The sequence below is a fragment of the Symphodus melops genome, assembly GCF_947650265.1.
Source record: "Symphodus melops genome assembly, chromosome: 17".
Lineage (NCBI taxonomy): Eukaryota > Metazoa > Chordata > Actinopteri > Labriformes > Labridae > Symphodus > Symphodus melops.
This window is the reverse complement of record NC_136707.1, coordinates 17,277,928-17,304,692: the sequence shown is the minus strand read 5'-3', so window position 1 is coordinate 17,304,692 and position 26,765 is coordinate 17,277,928. Positions and strand designations below refer to the sequence as shown.

Genomic DNA, 26,765 nt, shown 5'->3' with positions numbered 1-26,765 from the left:
ACCAATGTGTACTTTTTTTCCTAAACCAGGAGGAAAACGAAGTGTGATGTACAAAAAGTGTATGATGTATGTAGAGAGAGGGGGAGAGAGAGAGGGGGAGGAAGAAAACATCTTCAGTGCTGCAGGGAGGAAGAAGAAGAAGAAGAAGAAGAATGGGGTGCAGGTAGATGGAAGACTTCTGTTGGCTCCATTTCTTCTGCTCTTGGTTGTCCTGAAAAATAGACATTAAGCAGAGACACACAAGATAATCACACAGACCCAAGGACATACAAGCACATACACACAATCCACACAAAAAAACACACACACACACACACACACACACACACACACACACACACACACACACACACACACACACACACACAAAAAGAGACAGAAACTCATCAAACTGTCTTCACAGTGTGCTGGAGGTTAGTTTAAGGCCACCTTGGTTGTTTGTCTGATTCATTCAGCATTTCTCTTTCAGGGCCCTTTTGAGAAATAAGCCACTGGCCTCTCTCCCCTTAATCACTCTGCTCAGTGCTCTCTACAACCCTATCAATTACTCCCACACTAATGAGTACGGCTAGAAACACACACTCGCCAACAGACACACACACACACACACACACACACACACACATCGCCAGAGTTCTGCGGAAACAACTTCGCTTCCTCCGTCTCTTTACGGTGCTGAGAGATAGCGTGTCCTCTGCAGCTTCTTCCGCCCTCATCCCTCTAAATTTTCTCCCACTCTCATTTTACATTTTTCACTGCAAAGAGAGATCCCTCTCAATTGCCCTGAGCTAATCCTTCTGCTTCTAATTCACCAAACATTTATGAGACGCACGTCTAATGGGGCCCCGATACATATTAATAGAATTTCATTTTTAGTTACTTTTCAAGTGAAAACGGAAAACTTGTCATAACACAATGTTGTTGTTTTTTTTCCAAACAGGTCAACTATCACTTCCAAATTGACGAGAAAGGATTTAAGGATCAGCTGTGAAAGTGGTCTAACTGTATGACCTGAGTAAGCGCTTTAAAGCCACTTCTTCAGCGACCTGCAGTGTGTGTATTAACAAGATAAATCACAGCTGATGAAACAGCAGAGGCACAACACTCAGGGAAATGGCTCTGGCATGGCAAGCATGCATGGCATGAGCAGAGGGAGCATTAGTAGTCAATAATGATGTAGTACTGTGTCCTGGAGGAGGGGGGGGGGGGCAGGTAGAGTTCTCTCACAGGCTAGATTTACTTTGCTTCTGTGTACATCTGTATTACTGTAGGGAGGCTGTGTAGGGTTTCTACTGCAGTACAGAGCTTCTGCAGCCGTGCGCATGGATCTGTGATGTCTTTATTGAATCCAGCAGTTTACAGCAGGCTGTATCAGAGCAAAATGAGAGTTCACTTGAGCGGTTTGGTCTTTCTCTGTTCTGGCAGGCAAAAAAAATGCTTTGTGTCGGGGAGACCTTAAAGGGCTTTTTTTGGCTGGATGAGATATGAGTTGACTTGTTGGCCGATGTTGTATTTTGCCAAGGCGATCCCCCGCTCAACAACATACACAAATGTTCCGGCCCCTTGTTTGAGCTCAGTTGACATCAGTGTGTTTGTGTGTGTGTGTGTCAGCCCAGCTCGGCCTGTCACGTCGCCGTTTCAGGTGACTGCTAACATGGCGCCTGGTTGACACGCACATCGAGGACCCTGTCACACACAAACATCACACGCTGCCGGCAACATGGCCGCACAACATCTCATACGCCGTGACACCAACCTTTACAGATCATCTCTCTATTCTTCTCCTTTTCTGTAGAGGCAACCGATGAAAAACACGCCTCAGATTTGGATTATGCCTGGCGTTCCTAGCCAGACGTGAACGATGGGGCATTACCAGAGCGATTAGCAGGAGCAAATTCAATTAATCTTGACAAATCTCTGCTGAGGCAGAACTGAGGAGAGCGACACCCCCTCCTTCTCCAGGTAATTAAAAGTGGCCGAGTTGAGTGGCGTGTGGTGCGACGGTGGCTAGGTTTCGGGATGAACAGTTCCAGCTCTGAGTCTGAACGTGTCAGGTCGTATTTATTTTGTCAGATGAGCACAAACACGTACAGCAGCCCACAGCACGAGACGTGTTGTGTGTTCTATTTGTTTTTCTCTCTATGCGAGTGTGTGTAGCGTCATTGTGTTTCTACAGCAGAGGAGAGTGACAGAGGACAGGGGTAATTGGTTCTTCTTTGTCACCTCAGACAGGCGGGACTTTTCATCATAGGGGGATCAGCTTCCAATTTTCTAAGCCGTGCCATAACTCAGACGCAATCAACAAAGTTTTTTTTCCAAACACAGGGAGGAAAAATGCAAGTCAGCATCTATTTAATCATCCCTTTGATTACTTTGCCGTGAAAGAACGAGCTTAGTTTTTTTCAGTCAGAGGGTAAAGGACAAGGTTAGTATGCAAGTCTGGCAAAGTAAGAAACTGCCATGACCCTTTACGGACGAAACAACAGAGGACACCAATCTACAGCCCAGAACCACCAAAGGACTAACAACAAATTCAATAGCATGGAGAGGGTCACTCTGTTTGCAGCTAAATTCGACCGAGAGACAAGTGAGCAAGAGGGCCGAGGGGAGTGAAGGACAACACTTGTTGCCACTTGGAAGGCTGGGAAGAAAAATATTCGCACGAGAGAATAATCCCTCAGCCACAAGAAAACTGAGCTAAATCTCGTTTTATCTCAGATTGTGGCTGCAGCCTGCATCTACAAAGTCTCTCGTAAGGTAAACTGAGGGCACAACAGCACTGAGCAGAGCCAGGAATAACATTGACAGAAGTGTTTGGAAGTCCCTGAGTTTCTCCGAGCTCCACTGTCAGAGCCGGATGCGTGGATACTTGAGAATAAATCCCACCTGTAAAAAAAAAAAAAAGAAGAAAAAAAAAAAGATAGAGACAGCAGAAGAAACAGAATCGAATGATAAGGTACAGTGGCAGATTGATGGACAGGGTAAAAATAGAAGAATGAGAGAAATGGGGCAAGATTAAAGACCCTTTGAGAGTAGATGGAAAGTGACAGAAAGAAAAGCAGAACACAAACAGAGCGACGTGAAAAGAGGTGATATCTACAGTGAGAGATAATAAGCAGAGAATATGTGACAGACCACAGAGAGAAGACATGAAAAGGAAAGAAGAAGGAAAGAGAAATGATGTTAGCAGCTTGGCGTCGACTGGAACCAGTGGCTCGCCAAAACCTCTGTGCCTGAGGAAAAAGCAGAGAGAATCACACTGTGTCCCCACTCTGATCAATAAAACAGCCCCTCTACCCCAAGAAGACCTATTACTACCAATTTCCCACCCCATCCCGAATCCCCTTAACAGTCCTCCCACCCCCTTCTTGCACCCCAATACTGCTTCTGCCTGGCAGAGGGGAGCGCCACTGCTCCTCCCCTCCAGGCCAGGTGCTCCTGCACAGTGAGAGGATCAACGCTGTGCTCAGAGTATTAATACATGAGAGGGAGGAGGGGAGACTGAGCGGAGATTTTCACATGGACAAGGGTAAACACAACGCATTGTATAATCCTTTCTGTCTGCTCCTTTAGCTGTGTGAGTGTGCTTCTTTTTTTTATTTTTTTTTAGGTGTGTGTCTGTTTCAGATGGAGTGGGAAAGAGAGCAGCCGTGTGTCCCTCTTTTGCCTGTTGGAGGTAGGCTTTTTGTGAGTGCAGGCATGTTTATAAGTCACACCTGCCACGGAGCTTTGAGCAGTGCCGTGAGGATGTCAACCGTTACCATGGGGACACTAAAATGTGTGGCGCTCCAGGGCAGGTGGTCTAAAATAAGCCTTTTGCAGTCAGTGTTGACATTCCTATTGTGAGGTGTGGCGTACAGCACTGCGCCCCCCCCCCCCCCCCACACACACACACACACGCCACCACCTCACAATCTTACCGCAGCCAATTTTAATTTTTATTGGAAATCAGAGGGACAGCAAATGTGTTTGGCAGCAGATAAAGGTAGAGGCGGACCCCTGGGTCAATCAGAGTACAAGTGTGGGGCGATGTGTGTGTGTGTGTTACACTGCACCAGTGAGCGCCAATGAGGGCTGACCCCACATTTTCGGTGGGTGTGCGTCAAGTGCTTATCGGACACCTTGTTTGTGGTGCACTTTCCCCCATGTGAAAATCCCTCTCAGCTACTGGTGCTTCGCTCTGTTGATGAAGAAAAAAAGGTTTAGCGCTCTGTGTGTGAGCGTGTGTGTGTGTGTGTGTGTGTGTGTATGTGTGTGTGTGTGTGCCTGTATGTGTATGAAGGAGAAAGAAAAAAGAGATAGAGATAGAGAGAGAGAGCAGGTGAGGATGACTGTCTGTCCTGTTTTGTTTTACCAGTGTCCAACGTGACAGGGGGAGCAAGTGTGCATGTGGGAGTGTGACAGTGTCATTTGTCGAGGGGCTTCTGGGGGGTTGCAAAGGGGGGGGGGGGCAGGGGGTTCGGGGAGGGTTGGTGAATGGGGTGAGGGGGGAGGGAGGTGGGACTGGGTGACAGGGTCTTAGTACTCACTGTAGGGGACACACTCGTACTGGATCTCCAGGTACTTGTAGGTTCCTGGGCAGGGGTCTGGGAACACGTCTGACCCCGCGACCACCACACACTGGGTGCGGTTATTACACCTGCGAGGGGAAGGCGTGGGGAGAAAGAAAGAACAGGACAAAAAAAGAGTGAAGGCAGGAAGTAAGTGAACACAAACATCTTCAGGCACTGAGAGAATAGTACGGAAGGGAGTCATTTTACACAAGACTAGATCATGTGACAGCAGCACCCGCAGGGAGGGGGGAAACAGAGTGGGAGTGAGGGAGGTGGGAAACAGAGTGGGCAGGGAAGGAGCTCGGGAAGAGGAAGGGAGAGGGCGAGTGACGTAAGAGGCTCCTCTCCTGGGGGATTGTGAGTGAGAGCAATTAGAGGTGAGAGAAGAAGGGGAAGGACGTCGTGGGGGTGGGGGGGGGGGGGGGGGGGCTAAAGCAAATACTCTACACACCACGCGCAAAGGGAAAACATTCATCTGCACATAAAACCTTCATCTTAACCCTGTCATTGCATGCTGTCTCACGTTTACGCACACAGAGAAGAAAAAGATACAGTACACACTCACTCATTCTCATCACATAATCCTTCCCTACCATGCTTTTAGCATTTCTCCCCGGTGCTGTCTTTACTCCCTTTATATCTTAAATCATCTATGCTGAGCTCACTCTATCATCCCATCATTTCTAGCTGTCTCTCTCCTTCCTTTACTCCCTCAATAGTCCCCTACTCCCCCCCCCCCCCCCCCATCCCCCCCTAACCCCCCCCTTTGCTCTCTCCCCAAGCTAGCACCCCGTGCCTCCATTACATGCGTGATGGATAGCTGGGAGAGCGCTTCCATTGATCTGAGCTCAGAGGAAGCAGATGCTGAGCCCAAACACACAGAGCAGCTGTAGGAAGCCCGACAAACACTCTTGAAACAACCCAAGACTAACACACACACATGCACGCACACACACACTCAAGCAAAAACGCACAACTAAAAACACACCAGTGTTCTCACGCACGCCAGAATGCCATGGCATTCTTCACAGAGTGAGGAGGCTGACTTGAGTTTTTCACACGAGATATAAACACCTCAGGAGGAAAAAGCCCAATATTCTGGAGGAATTTGTTGTGAAGTAATATCTTGTTTCCTCTGCCAATAACAGGCACCGACTCTGTACACACACACACACACACACATACCCGAGATCCAAACAGATCAATAGTTACCTCTGTGACATTATCTTGAAGGCGTCAGGAAGGTAGCACTGCACATTCTCCATCTGGAAGGGGTCTGCGTCACAGATCTTGTCATCGGTGCGGCCGTAGTTGGCCGTCTCGATCATAATTACATCACTTCCAGGGCAGCGCAGCTCGATGGGGTAGCCTTCGCATGCCAGCTCTCGACGCATCAAGCCGAAGGGCATCATTGACCGGCTCAGAGCTGGAGTGGAAAGGGGGAGAGAGGCAAAGTTATTGATAATTCAATGAACCTTAATACTTTTAGGAGGCACTTTATTATTCGACCACATTGTAAAGATGATGTGTAGTGTATGACAAGAGCAGGCGGAATGAAAGTGGTTCCAATTTTCCTCATGTAGAGCACAAATTAGCTGCTATCGACTGGCTTTAACTGAGCAGCAGTAATATTTCAGCCCTGTTGAGCCAAAGCCTGGCAGTCCAGTCTTCACATTGGAAAATGACAGATCACATATTGGCATGAGGGATTTGCATCCGCACCAGCTTCTCCAATAAAATATTGCACCACTTGCGAAACAAACTGTGAGAGTTCCAAACGCTAACACACTCCTACACACAGCCAAGCAGCAGCATATCACAGTGATCCCCCACCAGAGAAGAAGCGCGTGTCCTTCCCAGCGTCTCGCGAGTGTATTCGACCTCCAAAGATGTGTCAGAGCAGCACCTTAGGATTCACTGAGTGACACAGGAGGTATTGAAAGAAGAAGCAAAAGGAGAACTAGTTTCTGTGGGTACACCTTTGCCTTTTTTTTTTTTTTTTTTTTTTTGTACACCATTTGCACACCCACTGCTGTTAATCAGCCGTCTGAGTGGCCTGTCAGTGCAGAGCTGTGGCCAGTAGCGGGGCTCTGTGTGGAGAAGGGTCAGCGGGGACAGCGAGGTACTCAGGGTTAATCGCTGAGCCAGGCTGAGAGGCATAAAAGAGGGCTGCGAAGAGGCGCTGAGAGAGACACTCGCTGTCTCTACAGCTCTCTCCACAACTGCATACTTTTCAGACTGCCTCCACACACTAACCTTCACACATACAAAAATAACAAAATGGCTGCCGGCTCTCTTTGCTGCCTAGGTGTAGGCAGGGGCACAAAAAAACAGAATGGAAGTCGAGAAATGGTGAATGATCTGGCGGTGAAGTCGTCCTCTGGGGTTGAAGGACAGTTTTTCTCTGTGCAGAGACTCATGCTGGCGGCTGTGAGGGCTGCTGTCCATGGTCCTGAACTGACTAAAGAGAGCACCTACCCTTTGGCTGTTAGAAGTTTAGAGACTGCAAGGTGCTGTCCACTGTTCTGAAGGAGCAGCTGGCTCTCACTGAGCTCCTCTCTGCATTGTCAGTTGGGAGGTAATGGCAAGCTAATGGTGGGCATACGTCAGATCTAAACAGATCAGTACTGGCGCCGCTGAAGCAGGCAGGAATTTAGTAGTTCTTTATAAATTGAGGCTCTCTCTGCACAGACTTTTCTCCTGCCAGACGGGCAAAGCAGCAGACAAGGGCACTGAGTCAGCCCTCTCCCCCACAACTGTTAGTGCTGAAACCCACAAAGCGGGGCTGTTTTCCCTTCCTGACACTGAGCAAGTACTGCTTAGGTTTCAGCCGCTGTCCATTCAGGAGGAGTGCCCATCTGGGTCAATGTCAATGTCAGTCATCCCAGACATGCTCTGCAGCGGTGCGCTACATGATTCACTGCCATTGGACTTGCTCATGTTTCTAAATGCCACCCATTTATGCGGCGGGGACTTGAGTTCAGTTGTGTAACTAACGCCATTAAGGCTGAATGACTAGCACAGACAGACTTCAAATCTTTTATGCCTCGCCAGCATGCAGTGCTAGTGCCAAATCACAAAGGCCTCGATGCAAAAGCGCATACTAATTAAAGCACACGGAGATGCAAACAGCAGGCGAGGCCAGACAAACAGATCCGCACACACAAATTCAAAAACCCACATAAGCAAATTAGCACGTATAGAGACATACTGAGCAGAAAAATGTGCACATTCACAGTCAAAACCCACACACTTACAGTATAGACACACCAACATTCCTGGCTTCACAGTGGGATTACAATGTACAGCGTCAGTGTGTGGCCTTGTTCTCTTAACTACCCTGCGGTGTAAGTACACAGCAGCGTACAGCTGGCCAGTCATTAGAAACACACAGAGAGCCGAGAGGGGAGTAAAAGTGAAGGGGGCCACCAGGAGGACTCACACTCCACTTACACTGTGTCGACGAACACAACAGGAACAATAACCCCTATCAGAGGGGGCAGAGCAAATGTTAAAGACACTTAACATATCAAACACGCTCTTTAAGACATGTTTTATTAAAGGCCATGTGCAGCCACGATGATGTGTGTTAATACAGAAAGCTACATGTGAGGCCTCAGCTTTTTTGGCAGAACAGCCAATAGAGCACTTCATTTACTTGGCTGTTACCTGATTAAGAACTAGCGTCTTTCAACAGTCATAACTACTTAGTTTAAGATTAATAATTGGGCCATTTGATTGCCAGCAAAGCTTACGAGTTGTGTTTCTTGGATCATGTTGGCCTTTTACCACCCCTGTCTGGTTTATCACCTGGTTTGCCATAAAGAACTAGATTTACAGTCAATGAGCTAATTGACGTGTTGAGCTAAACTCTCAATGTAATTGAAGTCCACTGATGTTTAAAAATCCACGGTGTTATTCAACACTGAATGTGGTATATGAACCCAACTTGAATCTTGTCCTGGCCTGGCTGTTACAGTGTATATTTAGCCATAATTGAGCGCAGTCATTATAGAGGTAGTGTACTCAACAGTGGCAGCAACCATGATAACTAGCCTATTTCTGGCATCACTGCCAATCTCTACTTCCGCATTATTGCCTCTCATCTTACACCCACACATTTCACACCCACGCTCCCACTATTTGACAAGTTCTGGGTATAAGTTGGAATTCACTGAGTAAGAACAGCTGGGTGAACCTTACTGGCTTATGCAGAGTTTTTAGTTTTTTTAAAGGCGTAGTAAGAGGAAGTTCGAAACTTAACTCAGTGTCTGTGTGTGTGTGTGAGAGAGAGAGAGAGGGACAGAGAGCGAGAAAGAGAGTGTGTGTGTGTGTGTGTGTGTGTGTGAGAGAGAGAGAGAGACAGAGAGAGAGACAGAGTGTGTGTGTGTGTGTGTGTGTGTGTGTGTGTGTGTGTGTGTGTGTGTGTGTGTGTGTGTGTGTGTTTGAGCCAGATGGCCTGCGGCCTAGCTGGAGCTGTGGCTGAATCTGAGCTGAGATGAGATGAGCAGTGGATAAGCTTGGACTGGCCATGGGCTACGATTGTCCTTCACTCTGCAGGAATCCATTAAGGTTTCAGGGTCTCTTTAGCCAACACACAGACACACACGCATACACACGTGGCCATTTAGTCTTGGCTGTCAGGCTCATAATAGCAGGATGACAAAGTATCGTTCCGCAGCCATATGTAAAGGTGGATTTAATCCCTCACTGTGATACTGTGACTCATCTCCCTTGGTATAGCAAACTGTGTTAATATCTGTCATCCACAAGAAATGGTTACCAATTGTCACACATGCTGATAATTATATGAGCCAATTTGATAATTACACAAGCTGATTAGCAAAGACGTTATGGTGAGCAGGAGACAGAGATCTCACACACACAAACACACACAACAGACAGGGGCCTGGTGTCACTCCAGGGCAGCTGGTGTGAGGGACTGAACCGTTGGCTTCATATTAGAAGCTCCACACAAATTAAGAGCAAGAGAGGGAAGCTGATTGGATTTGACTCATTATTCCCACACAGTAATTAAAGCCTGAGGGTGGATACATGCTGGGACCCTCAGACAAGAACATCGTTTTGCAGAAGCTCAGCCAATCTTTGCCCATCATCATTCTTTCTCCAACACAACAATCTACACTCCTGGACATGAGCTCACACCTGATATCATCAGGAGAAGAAGACTTGATCTGCAGTCAAGAGTTGTATCTGCTTTAGATTTGAACCCATAAACATCCTGTTTGTGATTTTGGATGAAGATGCGCCTCAGATGACAAATACTATTATTCTGTTAGGCAAAATCTTCATATTTAAAGCTCAGTCAAATAATAGTTTGAATTTAAATTTCATCAAAAATATAGTTAATAAACAACATCTGTTGGGAAAAAAATTGCTATAAACCAGTATAAAGTAGAAACTTCATAAGGCAAAATAGTACTGATGAATGATGAATGATAGGATACAAACAAAAAAATAACATTCAAAGAGCAATGCCAGGTGGGAGGGTCTGAACACTTGGCTCCTGTCCGGCATCATGGGTGGGACGAAGACAGTTATTCATGCACAGGTCTTTCATCCGGCTAAAGAGGGAGAGGGGAGGCCCTGTGATCGAGGGCGTGGCAGTGGGTCGACGAGGAGGCCGATGGTTCTTGTGTAGGCGGAGCCGGCTTTGCTGGGGGTAAGCTCAGCATGTCGTGCAGAAATGTAAAGTGTGCTGGGACTGAAAATGTTTGAATTGATGTATACTGAAGGTATAAACTATTTTATGCTGTTTGTTCTGTTCTGTTTGGTCTATCCAACTGTCTTATTGTTTGTTTGTTTTGTTTGGGTGGTGGTGTTGTTTGTCAAAAATAAATACATTTTAAAAAAAAATGCAAAGTCTGAATCTGGTTTCTTGTACTAACAAACCTGACTTGGAGACTCAAAGGTTTCACACAGTAGAATCCAAAAAGGTTTGAATAGACAAGGATTTACCTTCATCGAAACATGACCAAAAACATTCCATCAGCTCTGTGCTTTCAAAAAGCACTCTGTTTCCAATGTGTCTAACAGTTTGACCTTGGACTGTGTCAGACGCTCTACGGTGTATTTTCTCAGCAATAATTGAAAGAGGAGGTTTGGCCTTGAAGGTAGCCAAAGACTGAGATAGCGACTGTGCAATTGAGTCACAATAGAAGATTATACCCGTGGAGCTCTGTGGCCCTAAGGCTGACTTGTTAGCTGGATGGCTGACTGTCTTTCTGGGGCCAAAATGTGATCAGCTCTTCTTTGCCCCTCTGTCTGTTCGAACAGTCTACTGAGTAGTTCCAGAGAACATTCTTAACAAGCACCATAGGTAGTTAAAAAACTGGGCATGCAGCAGATGAGGTTGGATCCTGTTATATCACCACCTTCATGAATTTTAAGTCGCATCTGGGCTAATAGGTAAGAATGCTCATTTTGCAACGATACGACAGTGGAATATTGAAAAGATACACACATGCAAACATCCACATATGAGCTTAAATTCAGCTTGGGCTGAAAAAGCGAATGTGAGGTTTGTTCCGTAGTAAAGACGGTGAAGAAGTAATTTTACAGTCATTGGACAGAACTAAAAGGTCTCAGTGATGGGAAACCCTCTCTGGCTACCCCACAAATTTCTCCAGTACTTTATCAGCTTAGCGCTGCATCTTAGTGACTCACTTAGCACCGTGAGTTAGCGTAATGACTTGCTGGAGCATGGCCTGTCACCACCAGACAAGCTGAGGCGATGCGGCCAAAACTGTCACATCCAGACAGCCTTCAAGCTGAGGGGTTGTGACAAAGTGACATCCTGAGACAAACCTAAAGGCCTAACATGAGGGGGCAGGGGGTGGGGGGCTGCTTGTGGGACTGTATGTGTGTGTGTGTGTGTGTGTGTGTCAGTGTGTGTATGGATGCAATGGGGGGGAAACATGGCCTCGAAGCTAGGATGCTATCTCATCTCCTCTGACTCCTACGCCTGTCTCCTACAGGCTATAGAGACAGAGGAGACGAGATGAGAGGCGACTGTGTGTGGAGTCACCAGCAGTGCTATAAGGTCAGAACACAAAGCAGCGCCAAAATGACACACATCCACTGTGATGGAAGCGAGTCAGGCTAACACACAGGGAAGGGGAGATGGAATGCCAGAGTGAATTAGAGCATGGAACAATAAAAAAAAGATAGAATCCGTCAAACTAGATGCTAGTGGAAGATGAACATGATGGCCGCTCTTTGTGGAGGCACAAGGTCATGGGACATAAAAGGAAAGAGGCAAAGAGATTTGTGAGAAAAGGGGAACTTCACACTGGCCCAGTTCTCTAAATTAACTGAATTACAGCAAGGTCCTTAACATTACATCATTCATAGTTGAATTAAACCTGCCCTTGCTGGAAATGGGATACACACACATACACATGCATTCGTAATGAAGCACACACACCAACATTCTTGCAGGCAGACACACAACCGCCTTAACCCTCATCCATCCTCATCCTCAAGAACTCAGTGCGTGTTGACTAACTTTGCTGTGGGGAGAACCAGCAGGCAGAGCAGGGAGATTAAGACAGGCTGGTGAAAAAAGCAACTGAGACATAGAACAACACACACACAAAGTTGAGGAGGGAGGCGAGACGGGACGTGCTCATACTGTCAAACCACTTCATTGCTGGCCCCAGTACCTAATTATGCAATAAAAGTGCCTCAGCGGGAGGAAACAGCAGAGCCCAAAATAAAAATCAGCCTGCCTAAAAAGTAGGAGATTCACCCGGTGTAAAATATCCTCCATGTCCCAAGGGACTGGAGCTGCGCTACAGGCCCAACACAACTGTATTTTTTTCTTTGTTTGCAGCACATATCACAAGAGGCAGGCTAGCACACTGTGAGTAGAACCGAGATTCATATAAACACTGTGGTGGAGTGAGGATGGTGATGCAGGGAAAACAGCCACAGGGATGAACAGAGGAAAGTAGTAGAGAAACTCAAGAGAAGAAAAAGTGAGAGCGAAAGATAAAATGTGGAGGAGAGAAAAGAAGACAGTGAGCACTGTAAGGCCTTCTGTCAGAAAGGTGTGTGTGTGTGTGTGTGTGTGTGTGTGTGTGTGTGTGTGTGTGTGTGTGTGTGTGTGTGTGTGTGTGTGTGTGTTTTGAAGGGGTTGCAAGCCATATCCAGAGACTTGTTAGGGAAGCTAAGTGCTAAAGCCCAGTCTGTCACTGTATTAGACACTTAATTAACCTCTTTTTACGCTACGCCAAAGACTTTGAGTCATGGACAGAGTTTATGTCACTTAGATCTTTGCATTTTTAAGAGATAAAATATCATTGTGCAAGTATGCTATGAATACACATAGTGTGGATAGAATTCATACTGCTCCATTTTTTGTGTTAATTAATGATGGACTTAAAAAAATAAAGGAACTTGCAACTTAAAAACTAGGGATAGGTACAAAATGTTTGTTGACATTATTTAAGTAAAATTTCAGTACTAATCCTCGCACGCATTGTTTATAGGCTTTAACAGTTCAACTAAGTTAGTGTTGCATGTGTACCTGAACTTTCTGGATTTACCGATCGAAATATACTTGGTAAGAAAACTGGTAGAATGGTACACAGAGGTGTAACTTCTCCCGCTTCAGCTTTCATCAACACACGCCTGCACAGCCAGCCGGATTACAGCAACAACAACTGCTTTACGGCAACTGTGGTTATTCTCTATAGACGTATATACACAGAAAAAACACAAGACAAAGATAACATTTAATTGCATTAAACTTGCATATTGTTGAGATACTTTAACCACACTAACCACATGGTGTTAAAGCATCAGGAGAAACAAACAAAGACAGAAAACAGGCAGTCTCACTTTCCATCAGTTGCTAACCCTGTTAGCAAATGTCGTTGTCATGACAACACATCGCTAAGAAGATTAACTTTATGTCCAGACAGGCTAATAACTAAATAACTGTGATTTGAGATATGCCCCCATTACGGTTTGTGAAAGGAGAACCCTTTCTGTGAGTTGATAGTGTTTGTCGAGCCGGAGTACAAGCCACCAACAACAGCTATGAGAGTGGAAAGATGAATGAGGAAAGAGCAGCAGAATTGAGCAGAACAGCAGAATCACTGTTACAGACTGGGAGACAGCTCTTTGAGTAATATGTTACAGACACTTGTCTCTTTGTTCTAAACTGGCCTTTCCAGACCGCTGTCCTAGAGACACTCAGTACAGATGAGCGACATCACAATAGACAAGGCAGATCTTTGCCATTTTTTTTTTTACAGTAAAAAAATAAAAATAAGTGAGTACTAGAGAATTTGAATTATTGTAGACGCCCATCCCCAATAAGAAAACTGCTATGTTTCCTGCTCTCATTTCATTTGTCTTGCTTCCTAACGTCAGCGCCATCCCTCGATCCCTCGTCCAATTTCATCCACCTGGAAACGCTCATTTACCCTCCCCAGCCTTCCTCTTCACATGTTCTCCGTGTCTTCATTCCTCCCTCTTGTCCTGACCTTTCACCTCTTGTTTTTCCTTCCATCCTTCTCATCCCTTTCTCCTTCTTTACCCACCCACGGCTCTTAAAGCTTCTCCACTCATCCATTTCTCTCCCAGCGTTTCTCTCACTCCTCCTCTCTGCTCTCTCTGCCCTTGGCTGCCAGCCGTAAGCTGCTGCTGGTAATTATCAATGTGCAGGCCACAAACACATGAGAGGCAAATGAACACACAACACACCTGTAAAATATACTATATGTACACAAACACACGCGCATTACACCCTGCTTCATGGTTACAAAGCATCGAAGTTGCGCGGCCGGGTCCTGAGAGAGAAGAAGAAGCTATCACACGACTGCACAAACAGGATCATAGTCCCCGATCCTTCATGTAGGAGTGTGTTTGCAGTACACAGATCAATGTACACAAACTAACATACCCGGACGCACACTACTACAAGCAAACACAAACACATAAACAAAACGGGCGCACACAAACGCTCACTAAAACTGTGAACGAATGAATAAACAAAAAGGCCCAGCGCCTGTATACAGGCAGAGACACACGAGAGCCATGTGCGTCATCTTCAAAGGAGAGGTTTGAAAGAACACACGAGCACTCCGCCCCGGCCTCTCCCTCCGTCTCCCGCCCGTCCCAGACTACCAATATATGTTCAAAGGCCATCCATTAACCTTTCACTCACACAGGCCTCTCTGTGATCTACTGCTCTCAGCCAAGGGCTTTGAAGAGCACAGCAACCCCCAGCACGGTGGAGGGAGCGACGGAGGTAACAAACGAGAGAGGAGAAAAAGACAGAGTGAGGACGCAGAGAGTAAAGGGAAAGAGAAAGGAGGGAATGACAACAAGAGGATATGTGTGATAGATTTGATATGTTGACAGATAGCAGGCCAAGATTAAGGAAGAGAGCCAGACAAAGGAGAGGGAAGAAATGTTTAGAGAGAAAGATGGACGGGCTGAAGGGAATGAGAAGGAGAAAACAAAAAAACAAAACAAACAGAAGGAGCTTGGGAGGTAAGGACATCACGAAGCAGAGCAGGGGTAATAGCTGAGAGGAGAGAAAGTAAAGAGCTTGGGTGAAAATGAGAGGCAAGAGTCGGCTGTGAGGGGGTGAAACGCCGCAGCTATTGCTAATAATGTGAAAAGGCAACAAAAGCTTGAGAAAGCACACGAGGCAAAGAGGGAGAAATTAGAAAACAGGCTTACAGCAGCTCTTTATTGCTAAATCCAGATGATGCGCAGCGATATTCACATGCTACTAGATTAGCAATTAGTGTCAGCGAAGCCTGTGGATTTAAGCTTTATGGCAGAGTAAGATAAACATGGTAAAAAAAAAAAAAGTATTCAAAGGTCAAATTAAGACAAATTGGAGAGTTAACTTTTCTCAATAAACGCACATCACCAGCCTTTGGATGGAGCAGATCTATTTAACACAACATGTATCTGAAAGTTATGTATTTAGTTCTGTATATGTATAGACATGGCACAATTTGTGTCTTTTATTAAAGGCTACACATGTGTACTTTCTTAGTCGAGAAAATAAATCTCTATTTGTTTCCAATATAAATGTAATCCAGCATCAAGAAAACAAAATAATTCTTATTTAATCGTAGCAGGTACAGCTGAAAGGAGAAATGAACATCGCCTTTTTCGGAATGAAATTGTTGTTTTATAGTTAGAAATTATCCTGTATCAGCTCTGCTCTTCCAGGAGTACGCTCAGTTTTTCAGACCGGTCTAAATGTGCAGAGCTACGACGATTACAAAGCAAAAGTTAAAGCAATACAATATGCTGCTCAACAAATTACACAACAACTAGAAACCAAGCGCACATATTGTAGCAATGTTAGCGGCGCTACAGCTTTATTGCCTCCTCTCGAAGTATTATTGCTGCAAGTCTGTCAGAGGATCAATTCCTATGAATTAGTGAGTAGGTAGCAGTTTAGAAATTATCTTTTAATATCAAAGTATTGGAGGACTGAAAGTCTTCCCAAAAATTCAATTGGAAGTCTTTTCAGGTCAAGTATTTTCTAAGATCTTCACTCAGAGTGTTAAAGCTCGTGTTGAGCAACACTTAGACCTGAAATAGCTGTCAGCTCAAGTCATAAAGTAACATCTGGTATGCAAGGGCTTAGTGAATTCTTCATGAGGTACTTCATGAAAAATAACAACCAGCCTCTGCATTATAGAAAGCAAAATACTGCATTGTTATCAGTCCCCATTCAGACATTCTGTCACCATCCAAGGACAGTCCAGAGACTAAAGCACTTTGTAGAGAAGATGTGTAAAAACAGCTCGTCCACCAGCCTTAAATAATAACTAGTGTTCAGGGAGAAAGGCACAGAAGAACAAAGCCGGAGAGAGGAGGGAAAGACAGATAAAAATGCCTGCGTGTGCACTAAAGGACCAGGGGCCTTTCCAAGCGACTGATCTGAGAGCAAAGGCTTAAATACAGGGGAGATGAGAACAGATTCCACCAGTCAGCTGGCACTGCTGTCCTCATATGAGTGGCACACACACACACACACACACACACACGCACACACCCATCTGGATATAATACATACAAAAACAATGCTGGCTTACGGACGCACTGACACATACAGTATATAGGCACCTATTTTCATACAGACAAGAACAACTCCCAAGAAGTCTTTTAATGGTGCGACTGCCACCGCTGGTGTACATAAATACAAGCACTTACACTCACACACATACATACACAAACAAACAGTGAGGCTTTCGCTGTGCTAAATGAAAAGCTCCGTGTCAGGGCTTCATCACGTACGGCGCAGCTGCCTGAAATGCCTGCCACATTAAGCAGGCCTAATGGGCTTCCAGAGCAGCAACACCGCATATGAAGAGTCGTACACTCTCAAACATTCTGTGGAATCCGCGGGGACGTTCCGTTTGTTCGAGTTGCACGCGTCGGTCTGTCTGGGAGAATGCGGGGTCGGGCTGGTGGATTCTCTTCAAGATACAATAATATATTTGTCTGTACTGGTGTGACTTTGCATTCAGAGAACAAAAATAGTATGCCTGGTTACACAAAGAAAAATGGAGAGAGGTTTAGCAACATAAATATTCAACTTGCGGAGTGGGCAGGTGAGTGAAATTGTGGGATGGAGCTGGAAAGAAGTACATGTACAGAGCTCGTGCAGGCCAGAAAAAAAAATCTGTGTGAAAGCTGATTCAAGTGGGGAATAAATGTGTGGGTTTTAGGGGTAAATATTAGAAGGAGCAGAGTGAGGTTAAAGCTTGGCAGATTAGTTAGGACACGGAGAAGGAGCGGGGGTACACATTAGACGGTGAAGCCATGTGTGATGATCCTGCAGGTTTCCAAATGAGCTCTGATTAGACTGAGAGTGATTTAAGCAGCTCTCATCACACTGAAACCCTGTCCTCTTCCTTTAAACACCCCCCCCCCCTCCCTTGTTCTCTTTTATTTTTCTCTTCCAATCCTTTATTCACACTACAATGGAGAGAACACTCTCCCAGCCAAAATTTGACTGCCAAAATGATGGGCACCATAAAAGTGTGGGTGTGCATGAGCATGTGTCTACATCTCAGCTCCTTTGGAGAAAGATTTTCTTAATTTCATCAAACCAAATGTTGTGCCTGTGCCAGTGCTTTGAGGCTGAATACAGATAACAGTCAATTGATTATTAATGCATTATTAATACTCCCAAAGTGCCGGGTCACACAGATAGTTAGAGGCTTATGTTCATGCAAACACCCACACACACACACACACACAAAAACAAAACAACATAGCGCCAGAGGCCAAATGTGTCCAAAGGAACAGAACGTACGCTGCACAAAGCCAACGTAACAAAGGCAGCGAAATTAAGATAGCGAAAGCAGAAACTTCTCAAATTAGAATCGCACCTGGCAAATCAAAGCTTACACCGAGGGGTTTGCTAAAATCAGGCTTACACCAACACATTTTAATATTCGCCCTCTCATTCCCTCCCTTTCCTCAGCCTCCACTGCCCTTCCTGATTCATCACTAGCTCCTCCCAGTGGAGGCTGCGTGTCTCGCCGATGCTCCTCCTCCTCGTCCTTGCTGTCTATCACCCAGCGGCTCGTTGGCACTGAGCTGACTGAGAGCGTACAGCAGATGGTGTGCTGCTGTCGCTGTGTCAGGCCACTAGCAGGACACCCAACAGCCCCTCCTCTCCCTCATCAGCCCTCAGCCTCCCCCTGCAATCCCTGCTTACTTCCTTCGTACACATCTTCCAACACGCACACACAAACCCCGCAGCATCACTTCAGCTCAACCAGGTCACCTGCTGCTAGGACAACCACCACATACACACAAACACAGACGCACACACACACACACACACACACTCACAAACAGAATGAAATATCTCATGGTACATGGCACATTGAAGGAGGTCACACATATGGCACCATTACATGCACGGATTCCCTCTTATATTCCTGCTACGCTCCGAGTAACATCAAGATGACAAGAAATTTTATTGACATTCACACATACACCCTCCGCCTCGCTCACACTCTTCCTCTCTCTCTCGCTCGCGCTCTCTCTCTGTGTAGTAGCAGTTCGGTTAATGAAGTGCAGCATTTCTAGCATGGTCAGCAAGTCAATACACTTTCAACCTTCATCACCGAGCTAACGTATAAATATTACATCCTCATTTGCAATAACCTGGTCAGGCCGGTTACAGGGCAGAGTGAAACCAACAGGCACTTACGAGCAACATTACAAGCAGACTCAGTGAGGCGATACAAAATGATACATATTGTGCTGCATATAAAAAGAAACCCATGCACTATAAATAGTGAGTGAAGATAGGCATGGTTTTAGAACATGTTTGAAGTAATGTAACAAAAACCATAGCACACAACGTTAACATTTATTTGCTCACCTTGCGAGGATGGACTGATGTTGGTGAAAGCCACAGCACAGGTGAAGATGATCCAGACTGCTAGAGCCATGTTGGATGATAACCAGGGGATGGGGCGAGGGGCGGGGCTAAAGCGTAGAGGCAGTCAGCAGGCACAGGTGAGTGAGGCGGCACTTCCTCAGCTTACACCCTCCCTGAGAGGGACCCTGCTGGTAAAGACAGAAAGAAACAACAGATAAGTAAGTTCCTCATAACAATTATATGAAACTGTGTGTCCATAAAGAGATATGATTCCACACTATTGTTTTCCCCCCTCTTCCCTCTCAGTATGGCATTTGAATCAGATGGCGCTGACTAATTTATTCTGCATTTATCACTGGAATATGTGATAATAACTTTGCACAAAATAGGATGGCTCACGGCTGGTATAGCATACTAAATTGTATCAGAGCATGCAAAAATGAGGGAGAGGGGAGGGGAGGAGAAATGAGGAGAGGAGAAATGAGGAGAGGAGAAATGAGGAGAGGGGAGGAGAGGAGAGGAGAGGAGGAGAGAGGAGAGGAGAGGAGGAGAGAGGAGAGGAGAGGAGAGGAGAGGAGGAGAGGCTACCCCCGTGCTGGTCAGGTAAAATGATGGGAGTTGGGGATCTGAGGCCATTTTGTGCAGGATTGCATGGCAACAGCTGTTGCCACTACAAGCTCATCAGTCCACAGTGTATGAACGCTTGATAGAATCAGACATGCTACATATGTTTTGGGGCTGTTAGTGTGGCTATATTCAACATGTGAAAAACACAAATACATGTCCTTTGTGTGTGTGTGTGTGTGTGTGTGTGTGTGTGTGTGCGTGCGCGTGTTTGTGTACTGTCACACACTCAAAGCGAGACAGTGAAAAGCGGTGACTCAGTGAGCAGCGCCGTAGGGCTCACACATCTCATTTGCCTAATGAAATAAATCACAATCTGGAACTTAAGCTCTGATTTTTTTGAGAGCGCAAACTGCTCTACAATGCCAGGGGCTGAGGGACAGAAAACAGTAGATTGTATTGTTAGAGCTAATACGTCTCCTGCTGAGATTCCTGATGAAACAGACTGATTGGACAGGGTCTTTGTGTATCTGTTTGTGTGTTTGTGTGTGTGTGTGTGTGTGTGTGTGTGTGTGTGTGTGTGTGTGTGTGTGTGTGTGTGTGTGTGTGTGTGTTTGTGTGTGTGCGCATTTTAGAAGTTGAGAGGATTTCCTCTGATCTGATTGACCCTCCACCCCCTTTATTTGGTTGATCCTACCAACTTATATTGTGGATGTGCATCATAATAGATTACTCTCACACACGCTGGGTTCAGAGTTCATGTACGCATTTCTTTATAAACTTCTCAGTGACTCCATTGAGTATTTGAGGCTAAATAACCACCAACCAAACAAACTATGCAGCAGAGTTTCTCTATAACTGTTATTTTCAATTTGAAAAGGCCTTCAAGTGATTTTAATGCTCAGCTTTTCTCCTCAAAAGCCAACTAGAGCTTTAAATCACACTTAATAACTTAAAAGCTTGCACAAGACGCTCAAGAAATGATTTATCTATTAGAAATAACATTTTGAAAACAAAAAGAGAGAAAATGTGACTTTAAAGACTTTAGATGAAGAACGTTGCAGATTAAGTGGTTTAATAAAAAAAAAAAAGAGAGAGGAGGAGTTCTTCTGAAAATAATTGTGCAAAATCCAAAGTCAATTAATATTGGAGACAATAAGTACTGAATGTCTAATCCTTTAATACTATTCTTTATTTTAAACTTTAACCAGAAACACAAATCAGACATTTGTGATGGTAATTTGTCTCTACATTTTTCCATTTTGTAATCTTTTCATCCTCCCATGTTCATTCAAAGACATGCTGGGATGGCCGAGCTCTCTACTCACGGTCGCCAAGATGGCAGATCCTGAGTGACGGGCTGGCTTCAGCCCCTCTCTTCATCATCACTGATTTGGCTTTGCCTCCACCTCTCCGGCCCCTCCTTTTCCCTGACCTTCTCTGATATTTACCCTCCTCCCTAGTGGCAGCACCCGGCCCACAGCCACCAACCTGCCTGGGTGTCACTGTGTGGATTAGCATGTTGGATGTTGTAGAGTACGAGAGAAAAAGAGAGAATGGAGGGGAGAGTAAAGGGAGCGAAAGCAGAACACGGCGTACAAAGAACATCCACAGCAGCTGTTTTTAACACCACTGTTTAATTCTATCACTCACACACACACACACACACACACACACACACACACACACACACACACAAACAACAACCTCTGCACTAGAGCAGCCTGTGCCTTATTTTCTGTTTGTTTGCGACCACCCTCTACGACCAGCAGCGGAGAGTAAAGGACACGCTCGGAGGGAGGGCAGGACAGACAAAGAAAGAGAAGAAAAGCAGTAAACAAATAGAAGAGAGACATGTGATGTGGTACTGTAGAAGCCTCCGGCTCCGCTCTCTCTCTCACGGCCTTTCCTCTCCTCGCTGGATTATTAATGGTCAAAAAGTGATCCCCTCCTGTGCAGTGACAGGACTTTTTTTTTTTTTTTTTTTTCGAACTTTTGTGGTTTTAATAAGAAAAATCTGTCTTTCCTCTTGTTTCTTTTGACTCTGCTCCTGTCTGTACTTTTCAACAATAGCTCTCCTGTGGTCTCAGAAGATGAGGAGGACCAGTGAAAGAGCAGGGAGGGAAGGAGTGCGGGGAGGGCTGGTTGGGGATTGAGGGGAGGAAGGCAGAGAAAAGTGCAGGGTGGATAAATTGACTTTCATTTTGTGACAAAATGAAAGCTCGTATTACACAACACTCCATTTCAATGTGGTAGGAGGGGAGAACAGAAGGAAAAGAGGAAGAAGGATGACAAGAATTAAGAAAAGGAAGAAACAAAGGACGGCAGAACAAAGGAACGAGGGAAAGATGGAATGAAAACAGAAAGGGAACATCATGCAGCATGCATAACTAATAAACAAGGAACAGAAGGAGCAAAGGAGGCGAGCAACAAACGAAGTAGGGACGACTTTCTGTATAACGAGAATAAATAAGACAGAGTGGGCGGGAAACAGCTGAAAATAACCAAGTGAGAACAGCAAAGAAATAGTAAGAAATTAGAAGAAACATGGTAAAGGGGAAAGTATCTCGTCTGCCTGCGTCTATGAGTCAGCATGCCTTTGGGCCGAGGAAGGTTAGGAGCCTTTGGAGGGTGTGAGATGGGTGGCTTCGCCCTTAGTGATCTCCTCTCTTCAGATGTTACATTCCCGAGGCCAAAGGCTGACCTTTTGTACTGATCACATCCATTATTACTATCGTCACTGTTTCTCTTCTAATAGAGCAAAACATCATACCCCCGCTGAGACTGAACACCAAAACAAAAGAATGGACAGCTATTTCCCCACATAGTAGAAAGGTAACGACTTGGGTGAGTGGAACAGAAAGTGCCAGGCAGGGCAAATGGCAGTTGCTTTAACACAAAGACGGACATGCGGCAGTTTTAGAAGAAGCAGCGCAGGACTTTCACTTTAGTACACAGCTCTGTCATCTTGTTTGGAATGCTACCCTCCGTTTCTTCGGCTATTAATTCCCAGGCCGCCTTGATCCAAAGCAAATAACCTCATTATCCACTTCTATTGGATCCTTACGATAATCACCATGATCATTAGGATCTGTTTGCTTTAGCAGACATGCTCATCAAGAACAGGGTGTCACAAGTTCTTCTTATAAAGAGTGGGGGGTACTGCTAAAGGCTTTGATTGTCTGTCATTAGAGCCATTTATGTTTACCCCATCATGCAACTCATTTCTGCACAGAAGAGAAAGGCATTTAGGAAGATTACCAGGACTGAATAAAAGGTAGGGGAACAAAGAGTTTACGTCAACACTTTTTGCTGCATAATTAGAAAAGCTGGTGCAACTTTCTGAGCTGCTGCAGCTTCAGGCTTCCTCTCCCTCTGCTTTTCACCAACCGGGGGGAATCTGATATCAAACTGGGAGAGACAAGTATGATAAGTGTGAGTCGACTGTTTTGTGCGTGTGCCTGTGTGTGTGTAACTGGGCGGCCTCTGGTCAGAAAGGTTATGTCCACATCGCTAACACTGCAACTCTAAAAGTAGATTTTCCACTAAGAGCTTGGCAAAGATGCTTTTCACACATAAAATGCTCTGCCTGCTGTTAGCATCTTAATTAGCATTTCAATAAATTTGAAGCTGAGTATGTTGTGTGAACAAGTGAAAATCATGCAGGGCAATGGGGGGCAGAGCCGGGAGCGGGGAAAACACAAGCACAATTTTATTCAGCCGGGAAAACACTCATGATTGATTTAAAGATTTGACAGTTTTAACTTGAGACGGTCTATTGCCTCATACATGTCTTTGCATCTTAAGATGAAGCACCAGCATTTCCCATGCTATTAGGATTGATGTTTATGCCTCAGATGCTTCAACAACAAATAGTTGGTTTGGTAGCAAAGCTCCCGCTATGAGAGAAATGATTGCCTCCTAGCAACCGACACAGTGGAGCGTGCCAAAACTGAATGGCAAACACATCTCACTTACAAATAAGAAAGTGATGCAAACTGCTGCATTAAATATTTGTAATCAAGTCAAAATTCAGTTCATATTAACTTCCGACATCCACTTAAATTGGAGTAATTGAGAGCATTTTTCGCTCGGTGCTGGTGATGTTTGGTTGCAATCAGGTCTACGACCGACACTTTCTCCAGAGGAAAGTATAAGTAGAGTCAGTGAAGACTGGCCATGTAGAATTAGAGTTTGATGAGACCGCAGAGAACGACAAAAACGTATGCCTCGCCTGGGGGACTCTAAGTAATTCTCCCTCTGACTCATCGTCGAAGCTTTGTCACACTTGATACTTTTTTGTCCTCTCGAGTTAGGCGAGAGAGAGCAATACCAGGAAGTGTAACAATAAATGAGAGTGAGTAAGAATTCATTAATTACTTCTTCACCTCTTTAAAACTAATCACTTGCCAAAGAGAATATAATTATCTTACTTTCCTTTTAAAACGTAACAGACATACCATGAAATATCATTACCGTCACCATCTGCGATCTGGCGCTGCTGAGTGGGAGGCTGTGTTTTTACTGTCAGACCTGCCTTCCAGGATTCTGAGGTATGACAGTTGAATTGAATTTTTATGATTATTCAAATTAGCCAGAGTGATGATTTGGACACTCTTTCAAATGCAAGTGTCTGTGTGTGTGTCTGTGTGTGTGTGTGTGTCTGTGTGTGTGTGTGTGTGTGTGTGTGTGTGTGTGTGTGTGTGTCTGTGTGTGTGTGTGTGTGTGTGTGTGTGTGTGTGTGTGTGTGTGTGTGTGTGTGTAAAAAGCTCCCATTAACAGAACACATGGAACCAGCTTATTCTGATTATGGGAAAGTTTCACAGCAGCAATGTGCCATGGAGGGCTTTTAAAAAGGTATAACTGCAATCCCATTAAGATGACTCATTGCGCTCCCGGTTGAATTTAAAATTAAGAGACCCCCAGTCTTTGGGTAGTTACGTATAGTTGACTTGATCTAAATCGGACCTTTGCCCTAATTTGTAATGTTTTTTTTTTTACTTCTACAATTATAAATGCTGAAAATCTTTTGATTCATTTGCCACAAAAGGTTCTTAGTATAGTCGAGTCATTTGGTCTTAGCAGCAGGTTCTTGGGCCATCACATAAAAATGGGCATACTAGCTGTATATGATTACTTGCACATTTAATTTGACAGGACGTTAAAACAACCGTGGTGTGTAAATGAATCCAATACGCTCAATTTCCAAAGAAGAAAACGAACCACAACTTTATCCAGTTTGCCTTCCAGCAATAATTTGTCTGCAGACACAGACAAGCTAATGAATAAATTAAACCTTTTTGGCAATTTCAATTTAGATTCTGTTGTATTTTTCGAGACAAAGACTAAAAATAGTAAACTTGACGTCTTGGATGAAAAATGCATTTTATTTTTTATTACACACACATGGGTACAGAAGGATGACAGAGAAGGGTTGGGAAGAATGAGGCTACAGGTGCATTACAACCATATGAAAGCATCACTGATTTCTTCTAAGGGCCATTTTTTTTGTTTTAATCCATTTAATTTACACTGTGGACAACAGTTTCAATCCTGTATGTTTTCATCAGTGGGAGTAATTGGAGAAGGAGCGGCTTAAAATTGTAATCTCTTTTAATTCTCAAATCAATAAAAACTGTGGCTCCTTGTTGTGTGCGTTTTTTAATTCCCCCTGCCCCAACCATGCTGTGATTATGTTGACAGTCTCTTTAAACAGGCTGACTATGGCACAGCTCAAACACTCCACAATCTCTGTATGTACTAAATATGACCTTAAACTAACTGCCCCTTGGCTGATCATAATAATTAACATCTCTCGATCCTCTGGCCTTGTCATAATATAAATGATGGTCTGTGTGCCACCATTTATCAAAAAAATCCCACCATGTCCCATCAGACTGCAAATCTCGACTGAAAGTTTCAGTCTGTTTTTGAAGAGAAACATCTGACTGAGTCTGGTCCAATGCAGCTGATACTACTATGCCCCATCATTATACTGCTGGACTGAAGTGAAGAATTTGATTGAATTAACCACAAAATTAAGATTGACAGACTGCAGCACTGGGTGGGTATTTCTTCAAAGAAAATAATTGAACAAATTGTTCTCTTCTCACAGCTGAGTAAATTGTGGAGCAACTTAGAGGTCATTATTTTCACAGTGTTTTTCCCGATGGGCCACAATAAACATTGACGCAATATCTGATTGCAGTGCAAAAACTTGGGTCAAAGTAAATAATAAATGGACGTCAGTGATGTGTCCATGCTAAAACAGGGCGAATTACAACATAAATGTCCTCTGGAATATTAACAGAATACGATCCATGCTGAGTTTCAATGACCCTTAGAAGCTAATATTCATGCTTTTATATTCTCATGATTAAACCACTGTAGTGGTCTTTTAAAAGGTTTGAATCAGAAATCAATAAGTACACTTCAGATTAGGCAAATGCATCAGCATGGCTCCAACAAAAATCAAGAAAAGGGCTCTTAAGCTGTGGAACCCCGGCTTGCCTCATTAGTATAATCTTTTAAATCACTTTCAATACTTAACTTTATTGAATTGCTTTCCTGTAATGTCGTACGCCTTGTCCTTAGTGTTGTGCTTATTATTTTATGTCACCCTTTGTTTAATTCCTCATGTTTTCCTCTTTAACTTGTACATGATTGTAAATAATATTTAAAGCAGTCAGAAGACTTGAAAAGTGCTCTAAAAGCTCAAGTCCATTAACCATGTACTATTTATTTTATTGTGAAGTTTTACATGCTTAAAGTACTTCATAATGCGGGCTTTCTGCACGGCTAAACAAATAAACTGTAGGAAAAAAGAGAAAGATATCAGTTTGTATGAAACACCACCCTCCCACCCCGTCATTGTTATCTTCCAATTGGGCCTATCACTAATCTCCCTAATCCTTTTTTGTGGGGGTATTGCTAGCAAAGACAACATAATAGCATTAAATATTATTTTTTCCCAACAACTTGATTACATTTGCATCGAAAGCCCATACGGCCTCGGCAATACTACCAACTGATAGCCCACTAACACAAAGGCATTCATTCAGGATGGATAATATTGTTCAGCTAGCAGGGACTAAACAAGCACATTCAGGTCAGATCATCCCAACACTTCTCCATTTACTGGGGTTGGTCAGTTAAGGCCGAGGTTCTGGTGTGGTAGTATCTCACTGGCTGCAGCAGCAGGGCTGTTTATATAATGACACCATTGTGCCGGCTGTGTGCAG

At 44.5% G+C, this 26,765-nt stretch overlaps 1 protein-coding gene across 6 annotated transcripts in view; it reads right to left on the bottom strand.

The window, feature by feature from the left end:
* The window catches only part of adgrl1a (adhesion G protein-coupled receptor L1a), a 147,059-nt gene that overhangs the window by 32,933 nt on the left and 87,361 nt on the right, over positions 1-26,765 (bottom strand). For 5 of the 6 annotated variants that reach the window (XM_079365548.1, XM_079365552.1, XM_079365547.1 and 2 more), the window contains 3 exons: positions 18,961-19,148; positions 5,766-5,979; positions 4,530-4,639 (listed from right to left, as the gene is read on the bottom strand). In XM_079365548.1, coding sequence (XP_079221674.1) covers positions 4,530-4,639; positions 5,766-5,979; positions 18,961-19,030 — 394 coding nt within the window. In that variant the 5' untranslated portion in view covers positions 19,031-19,148. The remainder of the gene's footprint in view (positions 1-4,529; positions 4,640-5,765; positions 5,980-18,960; positions 19,149-26,765) is intronic. The other variant, XM_079365549.1, reaches the window with a different exon arrangement.